The sequence below is a fragment of the Chiloscyllium plagiosum genome, chromosome 40, assembly GCF_004010195.1.
Source record: "Chiloscyllium plagiosum isolate BGI_BamShark_2017 chromosome 40, ASM401019v2, whole genome shotgun sequence".
Lineage (NCBI taxonomy): Eukaryota > Metazoa > Chordata > Chondrichthyes > Orectolobiformes > Hemiscylliidae > Chiloscyllium > Chiloscyllium plagiosum.
This window is the reverse complement of record NC_057749.1, coordinates 11,238,141-11,251,929: the sequence shown is the minus strand read 5'-3', so window position 1 is coordinate 11,251,929 and position 13,789 is coordinate 11,238,141. Positions and strand designations below refer to the sequence as shown.

The 13,789-nt window shown below is 43.0% G+C and overlaps 1 protein-coding gene across 2 annotated transcripts; it reads left to right on the top strand.

Moving 5' to 3' along the window:
• The first annotated feature begins 1,461 nt into the window (after positions 1-1,461).
• tm2d3 (TM2 domain containing 3) lies at positions 1,462-13,749 on the top strand. Of its 2 annotated transcripts, none has more exons than XM_043680307.1 (3): positions 1,462-1,671; positions 4,212-4,287; positions 13,325-13,749. In XM_043680307.1, the coding sequence occupies exons 1-3, from the start codon at positions 1,509-1,511 to the stop codon at positions 13,488-13,490; spliced, it is 405 nt and encodes a 134-aa protein (XP_043536242.1). In that variant the 5' UTR covers positions 1,462-1,508; the 3' UTR covers positions 13,491-13,749. The 2 variants fall into 2 exon arrangements, with proteins under 2 accessions (XP_043536242.1, XP_043536243.1); XM_043680308.1 differs by having other exon boundaries at positions 13,243-13,328.
• Positions 13,750-13,789: the final 40 nt, after the last annotated feature.

Here is a 13,789-nt window from a genome sequence, read left to right as displayed (position 1 = left end):
GAGAGAGCGAGCGCACGATAGAGAGAGAGAGAGCGAGAGAGAGCACGTGCGTGCGCGCGATAGAGAGTGTGCGATAGAGAGAGAGTGCGCGAGAGAGAGAGCACGTGACAGAGAGAGAGAAAGCGCACGCGCGGAGAAAGAGAGAGAGCGCGCGAGTGAGAGAGCGTGCGACAGAGAGAACGCGAGAGAGAGAGAGCACGCGTGGAGAGAGCGTGCAACAGAGAGAGCGCGTGCGCGGAGAGTGAGAGAGAGCGCGCGCGCGAGAGAGAGCATGCGACAGAAAGAGAGAGAGCGCGCGGAGAGAGAGAGAACGCGTGACAGAGAGAGAGCGCGCGCGAGAGCGCACGTGGAGCGAGAGAGCGCGTGCGACAGAGCGAGTGCGTGCATGGAGAGAGAAAACGTGCGACAGAGAGAGAGCGAGAGCATGCGACAGAAAGAGAGAGAGCGCGCGGAGAGAGAGAGAACGCGTGACAGAGAGAGAGCGCGCGCGAGAGCGCACGTGGAGAGAGAGAGCGCGTGCGACAGAGCGAGTGCGTGCATGGAGAGAGAAAACGTGCGACAGAGAGAGAGAGCGCTCTTGCTCTCTTTTTCGTGCTCTCTCTTGCTCTTTGTTGTGCTCGCGCTCTCGCACCCGCGCTTGCTCTGTCCCGCATGCTCGCTCTGTCCCGTGTGCTCGCTCTTCCCCGCACTGTCTGTCTCCCGTGCTCTCTCTCCCGTGCTCTCTCTCCCGTGCTCTCTATCTCTGTCCTGTGTGCTGGCTCTCTCTTGTGTTCTCGATCTCTCGCGTTCTTGCTCTCTCGCGCTCTTTCTCCGCTCTCTCTCTCATGCACTCACACTCTCTTGCACGCACTTTCACGCTTGCTCTCTGTCCCGCATGCTCACTCCTGCGCTCACTGTCTCCCGCGCTGTCTCTCTCGCTGTTTCGCTCTTGCGTTCTCTCACTCGCGCTTTTGTGAGCTCTCTCATGTGCTCTCTCTCTCTCTCATGCGCTCTCTCTCTCTCTCTCTCTCGCATGCTCTAACTCTCTCTCCCTCTCTCTTTATGCGGTCTCTCTCTGTCTCTCCGCGCGTGCTCTCTCTCACTTGCGTGCACACTCTCTCGTGCTATCTGTGTAGGATTAGGATGTTTCCCCTCATGGGAGACCAGAGACCAGAGGGCAGAGTCTGAGAACTAATTTAAGACTGAGATAGGAGGAATTTTTTCTCTGCAGGTTGACAGTCTTTGAAACTCCTTGCAAGAATGCTGTGGGGGCCAAGTCCTTGTGTATATTTAAAACTGAGATAGATGGTTTTTTGATCAGTTTCAGGAATTAAGGGTTATGAGAATAAGATAGAAAGTGGAAGTGAGGAGTGTTGGATCAGCCATGATGCAATTGAATGATGAGGCTGAACAGCCTTCTTTTGTTCCTATTTCTTTTGGTCTTGGGGACTTCATAGGAACCTCTATATCATTATTTTTCACCTCATGTTTCTGTATGATACTGTTTTCACACTCAGGATGAAAATAAGATGAAACAGAAAACATTTCAAATTGCAATGATCTGTCAATTCTGTTGGCAACTGCCACCTACTGAATACCGGTGCAAAAACACGACCAAATGCAAGACGGTGCAGTGCCCACGCAAACATTTTATTTTCAACTGCACAGCTCTGGAGCACGTGCATTGTCTTGGTAAGTGACCTTTTATAGACTGTTGGTGTTGTGAGTGTATTCAGAAAGATATATGGAGAGAGAGAGATTAAATTGTGGCAGTCCTTACAAATGAAACTAGTTAGTTTCCACTTTTTTATTGACTGGAATAATGTGATAGAAACAGCCCAGAATAACTTGGGTTGATATTAAAATTTTAAGACAAATACAGAAAATAAATTTAAAACTGGCATGCTGAGTTTTATGCTGAGAAAGTTAGAACAAATAGTAGTCATGCTGGCAGCAAGACATATGTCTAGTTTGCTTTATCCCCTTGATTCCCCTAGCTATCATTACCAATCCTAAACTTAGCAGTGCCGTTCATTAAGGTCAATTAATTCAACAGAGACTTGAGATAAAAACTGGCTGACTTGTATGTTTAGTTTTAAGGACAAAAATAAATCAAAGAACTGCAAGAACTGGAAATCAGAAACAAAATCAGAAATTGCTGGAAAAAAATTCACCAGGTTTGGCAGTGTCTAAGGAGAGACAACAGAATTAATGTTTCAGGTCCAGTGACTCCTCTTCGAAACTGATTGTCGCAAGGAAAAGATCGGTATACAGCACAATCATCGTTATCCGAAAATCAATTATCCGAACAAAATCTCAAGGCCCCCTTGCTTGGGCCGATCCCAGCGGCCATCAGATCAGAACACTTGATTATCCGAACCAAATACTGTTGGCCTGTGTCGTTTGGATAATCGCGGTTGTTCTATATATGTTCGAGAAGGGGTGGGGGAGGGGAAAAGAGTAAACAATAGGCAGAGTTGGAGTCCCGATACAGAGGAAAACAGTTGGGCAGACAAAGAACTGGGTAAAGGTCAGCTGGCAAGAATGAACAGCTGCTAATGAGGACTGTTATTGGCTAACAATAAATTTTTTTGTGGTGGCAGTCCATGTGATGACAGGGCCTGGTGTGTGAAGGTTGGGGTAAAGAGATGACAAGGGGCGGGAGGGGAATATGTGTCTGCTAGTGGAGGAAATGGCAGCTAATGATCCTTTGAATGTAGATGCAGGTGGGATGGTAGGTGAGAACAAGGGGGACCTTGTCGCTGTTTTGGGAGGAAGTGAAGGGAATGAGGGCTGAAGTATGGGAGATGGGTCGGACATGGCTGAGGGCACCATCAATCACGGTGGTGGGAATCCTTGGTTGAGGAAGAAGGTGATCATTTTGGAGGCACCCTTCTCGAAATTGGCATCATCGGAACAGATTGACAGAAATGGAGGACCTGGGAGAATGAAATAAGAGTCTTTACAGGAAGCAGGGTGTGACGATGTATAGTTCAGGTAACTGTGTGGGAGGCAGTGAGCTTTTATGGTAGATATTGATTCGCATGGTAGCGAGTTTGGATATTGATGGCCAGCCTCTCCCCTGAAGTGGAAATAGATGTCAAGGAAGAGAAGAGAGGATCCGGTGAAGGTGACAGCAACTTCGAAATTGGAAGCAAAGTTCAGAGAGGGACACAGCGTGTGTGTGTGTGAGAGAGAGAGAGAGACAAAATGACCAGAATAGCTGGGCTCAATACACTACCCAAGACCACCCCTTTGACCTGAAGAAAGTGGGAAGATGTAAAGGATAAGTTCAAAGTGAGGTTGAGTGGAGGAGAGTGGTGGTGGATGAGGATGGTTCAGGCCTTTTTTCCAAGAAGAAACGAGAGCCCTTAGACCAGCTTGATAAGGGATGGACATGTAAAAGAGATTGCATACCCATGGTGAAGATGTAGTGGCTGGAGCCTACAAACTGGAAATTCTGAAACTGGCATAAAGCGCATGTAAGTGGGAAGGGACTAGACAAAGAGCTTGCAATAGTACTCCAGCGAAGCTCAGTGCAACCTGGGAGAACACCACCTCATTTTCTGATTGGGAACTCTGCAACCTTCTGAACTCATATCATGTTCAATAATTTTAGAATCTGAGCATCTTCTCTCATCTTACACCAGGCATGGTCATTACATTGACTGCTAGCACAAACAACTCATTGTCAGCTGCTGTCGTTTTCCATTAGCAGCTGTTTATTTTCCCAGGCTGACCTTTTACACATTCCTTTATCTGCCCAAGTGTTTTTCTTTCTATCTGGGCTTCATCTCCACCTATCATTTACACTTCCACACCACCCCCAACCCCACCCCCACTACCAAATCCCTTCTCTAGCATATATACCAACCTTTTTCTAGCAACAATCACTTCTGAAAAATAATCACTGGACCCATTAACTCTGCATTCTCTCCACAGGTGCTGCCAGACCTGCTGAGTTTTTCCAGCAATTTCTGATTTGTCAGTTTAGTTTTCTGTGATGTATACATGGTTACTAGAGCAACTGATAGCTGTCATGTGAAGGCTTTGTACAAGTGGATGGTGACTGTGTGTTTCTGTGACTGTTATTCTATAATATATTTTATTTAACTTTTTTTAAGTGTAAAGCATGCCTTTGTCAATGATTTGTCAACCATATTGATGCAGGCTAACCTGAGAGAAATTGATGTGTAAAGTCTGATTCTCAGAATGAAATGATTGTTCCTCAGGAAATCGTACATTTCAAAAGAAGATGTATTGCAATTGGACAGGAGGTTACAAGTGGTCAACTGCATTAGCTCTGAGGTGAGAACTTGTGATGATATATGTTATTTTTTGGTTTAATTGAATTTAATTTATTGTCACGTGTATTGAGGCACAGTGAAAAGCTTTGTCTTGCAAGCAATACAGGTAGATCACATAGTTAAGGAGCATAGATAAGTAAATAATAGATAAACAGTGGCAAAAACAAAAACACAGGTATTGGGGAATGTTAAGAGTTTGTGAGTCCATTCAATATTCTAACAACAGTATGGTAGAAACTGTTATGAAACATGGCTGATGCATGTATTCAGGCTTCTGTACCTTCTTCTTGATGGTAGAGGTTGTAGGAAAACATTGCCAGAGTGGGATGGATCTTTGAGAATGCTGGCGGCCTTTCCTTGACAGCGGGCCTGGTAGATGGATTCTGTAGATGGGAGGTTGGACTTTGTGATTGTCCGAGCTGAGTTCACCACTCTCTATAATTGTCTCCGATCTTGAACAGTACAGTTGCCATACCAGGTAGTGATACATCCAGACAGAATGCTCTTGAGGGTGCACCTTTAAAAGTTAGCAAGGGTATTCGCCGTCATGCCAAATTTCCTCAGCTGTCTGAGGAAGGAGAGGCGTTTAAGCTTCTATCTGAAAACTTTTCTAAAGCTTTTTCATACTATTGTTAAATGCTGACAGGCAGTTGTGATGTTCAGTACCCACAATGGTACCACAAAAACATTTGCTTTAAATTGAATGATAATGCCCTGTACTTATCTACAGCTTATACAGAGGAACCTCGATTATCCGAAGGACACTGGCGGGCAGTATTTCGTTCGGTTAATCGAATTCCAGATAACAGAATGCCGGATAACATAGTTTCGCCAAACATCGGGGACCTTGGAATCTTGCCGGATAATCCAATGTTTGGATGATCAATGTCGGATAATCGAGGTTCCTCTGTAGACAGTTTCACTTTCACAAAGAAGTATTTATTCATTTGTATGACCTAATCTGCCCTTTCTTTCCTCCCATTCTCCATCTGTAGTGGCTCCTAGAGACAATTAATGGGTATTAAGGCTTGGTTCCAGGTGCAGTCGTTCGTTCAGGTGATTGAGCTCAGTATATTTCCTGAGTCTTGGGGGTGTTGTAATACAGTGGTAACTTCTGGGCCAGAGGATTTGAGTACAAGTCCGACCTGTCCTGGAGGTGTATTATAGCATTGCTGAACACATTGATTTAAAGTAACTATTTGTTGAGTCTCATGTTAACCATATAATGGTTATTTCTGGAATTGGTGCAGATTTCTTTAATGGAAATCACTGCATTTGTGTCATTTATTGTATTTCATCAGTTCCAATCATTTGATAGGACTTTTCAAGATCCCGAATGTATTCAGCAATTCTGAACTGTGAATTCATAAAAGTGACTCCCAGATCTGTTCTGACATTGATTTCGGTCATTGTTGATCTAATTTCTAACTCCATCTAGTAACCTCAGTTCTAAGACCCAGTGGATACTTGGTTTTCAAAAATCTATGAATTTGACTTGGTTACATTTTCAGTAGCTTTCTAGGCAGAGTTGCTGTCTTACATTGCCATTTGTGTGAAGAAGTCTTCCAGGCATGATTCTTGAATTGCTGCTCTCTTCTTATAATGTTTTCCTTCCTTGTTTTGGACTCTCCCACTAGAGGGGAAAGTTTCTCTCAATTGAAGCATTTGATAGTTTAAATAATCTGAAACATGTTATTTATTTTTTCACAGATGTGGGCTTTATTGGCTTAAGCTAACATTTATTGCCTATCCTGAAATATCTTAATTATAATTGCCTTTTTCAACCACTGCAGTCGACAGAGTGTAGGTACACCCACAATCCTGTTATTGGAGTTCCAGGATATTGACTGAGTGACTTAAAAAGAAACTGTTTCTGTAGCTCCAATTTAGAATGAAATGCTCGGAGAGAAACTTGCAATTGGTGGTGTTCCTATGAATTTGCAGTCCTTAGTGGCAGAAGTTGCATGTTGGAAGCTGCTGTTTAAGGGATCGTTGATGAGTTGTTACAGTGCATTGTTTGCTTTTGAGCTTCTGTGTTGTTGACGTTGTAGTCATCCAGGCAAATGCAAAATCACACTCCTAATTTTATGCCTTCTAGTTATTGGACAGGCTTTGGGAATCAAAAGCGAAGTACTTGTCACAGAATTTTCAGTCTCTAACTCTGCTCTTGCTACAATAGTGATATTTGCTGAATCTATTGTTATTTCTGGTCCAATAACTGAGTTGCAAGTGTCCAAACATTCTGCAGTCATGAGCGAATACCCCTACTTCTGACTTTATAATAGAGGGAATTAATGAAGCAACTGAAGATGGTTGGGTCCAGGACTCTCCCCTGACAAACTTCTACAAAGATGTCTTGAGACTGAGATGATTGACCACCAGCAATCACAACCATCTTACATTGTCGATGATCCCTTCCATCATTTTGCTGATAATAGAGTAGACTGGGATCTTAATTGGCCGGATTGGATTTGTCTTGTCTTTTATGAGAGGATATGTGTGGATAATGTTCTATATTGTTAATAATGTCAGTGTTCTAGAATTACTGGAACAGCTTTGCTACAGCTGGGCAGGTTCTGGAGCATGGGGAGTCTAAATCTCTTAATTTTAGAAAAGAAATTTGTTTATTTAATATTTAATTAAAATACTGTTTCAATTCTAAGTTTACAAAACTGTGTTTTACAAAGTCTCCACTGTAAGAGCAATTGAAGTGAGGTAATTAAGGAAAGCAGTTGAAACTGTTTTGTTCTGCAACTGGGGTCAAGTCATTCCTTTTCAGAAATATATAAAGCCATGCATCTTAGTGTGACTTGACACTAAGTAAGGCTTTGAACAGAGTGCTGAGAATTTGCTGATTAGAAGAACTGTGTATGGAGGGGAGGGTGATGCTGTTTTGCTTGTGATTTTTTTCTCAACTTGGGCGGCACGGTGGCACAGTGGTTAGCACAGCGCCGGAGACCCGGGTTCAATTCCCGCCTCAGGTGACTGACTGTGTGGAGTTTGCACGTTCTCCCCGTGTCTGCGTGGGTTTCTTCCGGGTGCTCCGGTTTCCTCCCATAGTCCAAAGATGTGCAGGTCAGGTGAATTGGCCCTGCTAAATTGCCCGTAGTGTTAGGTAAGGGGTAAATGTAGGGGTATGGGTGTGTTGCGCTTTGGCGGGTCGGTGTGGACTTGTTGGGCCGAAGGGCCTGTTTCCACACTGTAATCTAATCTAGTCTTAGTCATCCTCCAAGTATTGGTTCTTACTCAGGGAAGTTGAAACTTTATTGCTAGAACAGCACAGCAGGTCAGGCAGCATCCAGGGAACAGGAGATTCGACGTTTCGGGCACAGGCCCTTCTTCAGGAATCCTGTGCCCGAAACGTCGAATCTCCTGTTCCCTGGATGCTGCCTGACCTGCTGTGCTGTTCCAGCAATAAAGTTTCAACTTTGATCTCCAGCATCTGCAGACCTCACTTTCTCCTCTTACTCAGGGAAAGAAGCTAACTGCTTAGTAGAGAGCCATAGAAACATACAGCATGGAAACAGATCTTTTGGTCCAACTTGTCCGTGATGACCAAATATCCTAACTTAATCCAGTCCCATTTGCCAGCCTTGGGTCCAATTCCTCTAAACCCTTCCCATTCATATATCCATCCAGATGTCTTTTAAATATTAGAATTGTCCCAGCCTCCACCACTTCCTCTGGTAGCTCATTCCATACACTCACCACCCTCTGTGTGGAAAAAGTTGCTCTTTAGGGCCCTTTTACATTTTTCCCCTCCGACCCTAAACCTCTGCCCTCTAGATCTGGACTCCCCCACTCGAGGGAAAAAACCCTGTCTATTTACCCTGTCCATACCCTTCATGATTTTATAAATTTCTATAAGGTCATCCCTCAGCCTCCAACGCTCCAAGGAAAACAACCTCAGCCTGTTCCACCTCTCTCTATAACTCAAAACCTCCAACCCTGGCAACGTCCTTGTAAATCTTTTCTAACCCCTTTCCAGTTTCACAACATCCTTCTAATAGGCGGGAGATCAGAATTCCACACAGTATTCCAAAAGTGGCCTAACCGATGTCTGTACACCTGCAACATGACCTCCCAACTCCTATACTCTATGCTCTGAGCAATAAAGGAAAGGATACCAAATGTCACCGCCTTCATTATCCTTTCTCCCTGCGACTCCACTTTCAAGGAACTATGAATCTGCACTCCAAAATCTCTTTGTTCAGCAACACTCCCTAGAACCTTACCATTAGTCCTGTCCTAAGATTAATAAAGGATATAAAAAAGGAAATTAAGCCTTTGAATAAAATTTTTAGTTAATTGATTATATACACTGATTACCTCAAATAAAGGAGAAGAACGTGTTGAAGACTAGCATTTTAAACTTAAATAAGGGCAACTATGTGGGCATGAAAGCTGAGCTGGCTGAAGTGAACTCGGATACTGATTGAAGAAAGGGTCGCATTGTTGGGAAGACACCAACATTGATCATGAGGGAGGTTATAGCTGGGAACTTGGGAAAAATTCAAGGTAACTAGGAAGAATCAGTATGGTTTTATGAAAGCAAAATCATGTTTTAACCAATTTTTTGAAGAAGGAACATACACTATAGCTAAGTGTAAGCCCATTGATGTTCTGTACTTAGAAAAAGGTTATTGCACAAAGTAGAAGCCAGTGGTGTAGAGACCTGGATAGGATGTTGGCTAGCAGAAAATAGACAGTAGACATAAATGGGCCTTTTTTCTGATTGGCAGGATGTGACAAGTGGAATTCTGCAAACGTCTGTGCTAGAGCTTCAGTTTTTACAATTTATGTCAATAATTTAGACAATGGAACAAAGATCTGATAACTAAGTTTAGAGATGACATAAAGATGGGTAGGAAGATACATCAAAGAGGATATGAAGTTAAAGACTAATACAGATGGGTTGTATGAATTTGAGGCTATGTCAAACATTGTATGATATCAAGAAGGATTTGTATATAATACTTGGAACTAAAGGGGTCAAAGGATATGGGGGAAAAGTGGGGTTCGGCTAGTTGAAAGATCAGCCAATTCGTAATGAATAGCTGAATAGGCTTGAAGGGCCAAATGGACTATTCCTGCTTCTATTTCATATGTTTCTATGTCTGTGTAATTTTGAGTGGAATTTAAAGGGGCTTAAATTTAGTATTACAACTGCATAGAACATACTCACAGCTACATGGTCCCAGTGCTTGTGACATCACTTCAAGCAATGCTGCAGAACTTCTGTAATCCTTACATCGTATAGTATCCTGCTGCCCTGAAGATCGATTTCAAAACTGTTGACCCGTGTATTGCCTGCCAGCACACTCGCTGCCCCACTACCATCGCAAAATGGTGATTCAGGCACTGGTCAACAACACAGCTGAGGTGGCCAGCAGCAAGGGAGATGATTGGGCATCCAGTAGCTAATGGCGTGGCCTGCAGGGCAGTGGGGAGCAGCAACAAGAACAGGCACATTACTTCTGGTTCTGCAGCTGGTGCACTACGTGATATCAATGACACTAACTTTATTCAATTGCATTTTTGGGAGATACACTGTTACAAGATAGCCAGTGTTTGTACAAATTTTAGCGATTGAGTGAAATAAAAACTCTGTAAACATGCTTTTTAATGCACTTCTAGGCAGCGCGGCTTCCTTTGTTTAAGGTCAAATCAATTAACCGAATAATGAATTATCCGAATGAAAACCTGCCTGCCCATGGACTTCGGATAATCGAGGTTCCTCTGTAGTTTGAATACTTGTGATGGGTCAGTTTTTGTCCACTGTGTGCAGGAGGGTTTCTTGACACAGTATTAGATAGTCCAACAAGAGGCGAGGCCACATTGGATTTGGTACTGGGTAATGAATCTGGCCACGTGTTAGATTTGGAGGTAGTGGGTACTTTGGTGATAGTGACCACAATTTGGTTACGTTTACTTTAACGATAGAAAGGGATAGGTATATATGCACAGCAAGAGTTATAGCTGGAGGAAAGGCAACTATGATGCAATTAGGCAAGATTTAGGATGCATAGGATGGGGAAGGATACTGCAGGTTATAGGCACAATTGAAATGTGGAACTTGTTCAAGGAACAGCTATTGCGTGTCCTTGGTCAGTATGTACCTGCAGGCAGGGGGGATGTGGTTGAGCGAAGGAGTTGTGGTTTACGAAAGAAGTTGAATCTCTTGTCAAGAGGAAGGAGGAGGCTTATGTAAATATGAGATATGAAGGCTCAATTAGGGTGCTTGAGAGTTACAGGTTAGCCAGGAAGGACATAAAGAGAGAGCTAAGAAGAGTCAGGAGGGGACATGAGAAGTCATTGGCAGGTAGGATCAAAGGAAACCCTAAAGTTTTCTTATAGATATGTCAGGAATAAAAGAATGACTACAGCAAGATTAGAGTGTAGTGCTGGAAAAGCACAGCAGGTTAGACAGCATCCGAGGAGCAGGAGAATTGACGTTTCGGGCAAGAATCCTTCATCAGGAAGGGTTCTTACCTGAAACGTCGATTCTCCTCCTCTGAGGCTGCCTGACTTGCTGTGCTTTACCAGCACCACACTCTCGACTCTGATCTACAGCATCTGCAGTCCTCACTTTCTCCTTGAGTAAGATTAGGGCCAGTTAAGGACAGTAGTGGGAAGTTGTGCATGGAGTCGGAGGAGATAGGATAAAAGCTAAATGAATATTTTTTTCATCTGTATTCACACAGAAAAAAGACAATATTGTTGAGGACAATACTGAGAAACAGGTTATTAGACTAGACGGGATTAAGGTTCATAAGGAGGAGGTATTAGCAATTCTGGAAAATGTGAAAATAGATAAGTCCCTTGGACCGGATGGGATTTATCCTGGATTCTATGGGAAACCAGGGAGGACATTGCAGAGCCTTTGGCTTTGATCTTTATGCTGAGACTGTGTACAGAAATAGTGCCAGAAGACTGGAGGATAGGAAATGTTGTACCCTTCTTCAAAAAGGGTAGTAGGGACAACCCTGGTAATGATATAGACCAGTGAGCCTTACTTCGGTTGTGGGTAAAGTGTTGGAAAGGATTATGAGAGATAGGATTTATAATCATTTAGAAGGAATGATTTGATTAGGGATTGTCAACACTGTTTTGAGAAGGGTAGGTCGTATCTCAAAAATCTATTTGAATTCTTTAAGAAGGTGACCAAACAGATGGATCAGGGTAAAGCGGTTGATATGGTATAAATGGATTTCAGTAAAGTGTTTGATAAGGTCCCTCCTGGTCGGCTTTTGCAGAAAATACAGAGGCATGGAATTGAGGGTGATTTAGCGGTTGGATCAGAAATTGGCGAGCTGAAAGAAGACAGAGGGTAGTGGTTGCTGGGAAATGTTCATCCTGAAGTTCAGTTACTAGTGGTGTACCGCAAGGATCTGTTTTAGGGCCACTGCTGTTTATCATTTTTATAAATGGCTTGGAAGAGGACATAGAAAGATAGGTTAGTAAATTTACGGGTGATATGAAAGTCAGTGGAGTTGTGGTCAGTACCAAAGGATGTTGCAGGTTACAAAGGGATGTAGATAAACTGCAGAGCTGGCTGAGAGGTGGCAAATGGAATTGAATGTGGAAAACTGAGAGGTGATTCACTTTGGAAGGAGTAACGGGAATACAGAGTACTGAACCAGTGGTAAGATTAATGGTAGTGTGGATGGCCAGAGAGATCTCTGTGCATGTGCATAGATCCCTGAAAGTTGCCCACCCAGGTTGATAGGTTGTTAAGAAGGAGTACCGTGTTAGTTTTTATTGGAAGAGGGATTGAGTTTTGGAACCATGAGGTCATGCTGCACCTGTACAAAAATCTGGTGCGGCTGCTCTTGGAGTATTGTGTACAGTTCTAGCCGCTGCATTATATAAGGATGTGGAAACATTGGAAAAGGTGCAGAGGAGATTTACCAGGATGTTGCCTGGTATGGAGGGAAGATCTTCCGAGGAAAGGCTGAGGGACTTGAGGCTATTTTCATTAGAAGAAGATTGAGAGATGACTTAATAGAGACACGAAAGATGGTCAGAGGATTAAATAGGGTGGATAGTGAGAGATGTTTTCTTCAGATAGTGATGGCTAGCACGAGGGGACGTAGTTTTAAATTGAGGGGGTGACAGTTATTGGACAGATGTCAGAGGTAGGTTCTTTACTCAGAGTAGTAAGGGCATGAACACCCTGCCTGCAACAGTAGTAGACTCGCCAAAGTTAAAGGCATTTAAATGGTCATTGGATAAACATATGGATGATAAAGGAATAGTGTAGGTTTGATGGGCTTCAGATTGGTTTCACAGGTTGGTGCAACATCATAGGCTGAAGGGCTTGTACTGCACTGTTATGTTCTATGTATTAAACTGCGGAACGAACCTGATTCAGCTCACCCATGTCCTTTCATGTGTGTTCTGAAAGTTAGTGACAGTGATTGATAGTAGGAACTCGAGCTGATTTTTCTTTCATTCATAGTCCAGAAATGTTAACCCCAGAACACAGGTCACTTGCGCATTGTCCGCTGAAATTTGGCAGCTTCCTGTGGAGGGATTAAGGAAACTGGGCCTGTATTGTCAAGTTTTGAAATGAGAGGTAAACTCATTTAAGACTTATAAAATATTTAAAGGGATAAACAGGGCAGGTGTACGTTGGGGAGTCTTCAACCAAGGAGCACAATTTAAAAATGAGGGGATCTCAGTCTTTGGAATTCTGTACTACAAGGAAGCTCAATCATTCAGTATGTTCAATATAGAGATTGATAGATTTCTGATTAAAAATGATGTACAGGGTTATTGGGTTGGTAAGGGAATGAATAAAAGTGTTCAATCAGCCATGATCATATTGAATGGTGGAACTAAATGGCCTACTCCTGTACCTGTGTTTTTGAGCTCAAGTGGAAACTTCAGTAGAAACACTTTTCTTTGATTTTGCTTTGGCTAAATTAATAAAATGAGTTTTCTTGCATTGCAGTGAGAACAAGAAAGCCAAGATCACACTGCTCACAGACTAACATTTCCTGCTTACTTAATGGAAGTTCTAATTTTGATTTCAGCATCACATTGGGAGGGTTTGGAGCTGACCGCTTCTATTTGGGCCAATGGAAAGAAGGTCTTGGCAAACTCTTCAGCTTCGGAGGGCTTGGAATATGGACCTTGATAGATGTTCTGCTGATTGGGATTGGGTATGTTGGACCTGCAGATGGCTCTCTCTACATCTGAACTATCCAAGAAGCTTCATTCTATGATGGCCCTGAATTAATAAGTGACAGCACCATGTTGAATTATGGAACACTAGTTGCTGATAAGTCGGAAAATCTGCTGCTGTTGTGTACAATATTTGTACAGGATCATTTTTGCCTGCCTTTGCTAAGGCGAGGATTTGCAGACAATTCAACAAGAATGCAGTCTGTTGCTTTTGCAGGCTAACAGTGGCTATAATGATGATCATTGAAATGATTAATGAAGGAATCCTTTAGAACCTGCGGTGGTTTATTGCTTTTTCCTGATTATTTCCTTCT

Coding starts and splice junctions, on each gene's coding strand:
- tm2d3 (XM_043680307.1), top strand. CDS start 1,509: ATGAAACAGAAAACATTTCAAATTGCAATGATCTGTCAATTCTGTTGG. Junction 1,672..4,211: donor GGAGCACGTGCATTGTCTTG/GTAAGTGACCTT, acceptor ATTGTTCCTCAG/GAAATCGTACATTTCAAAAG. Junction 4,288..13,324: donor TCAACTGCATTAGCTCTGAG/GTGAGAACTTGT, acceptor TTTTGATTTCAG/CATCACATTGGGAGGGTTTG.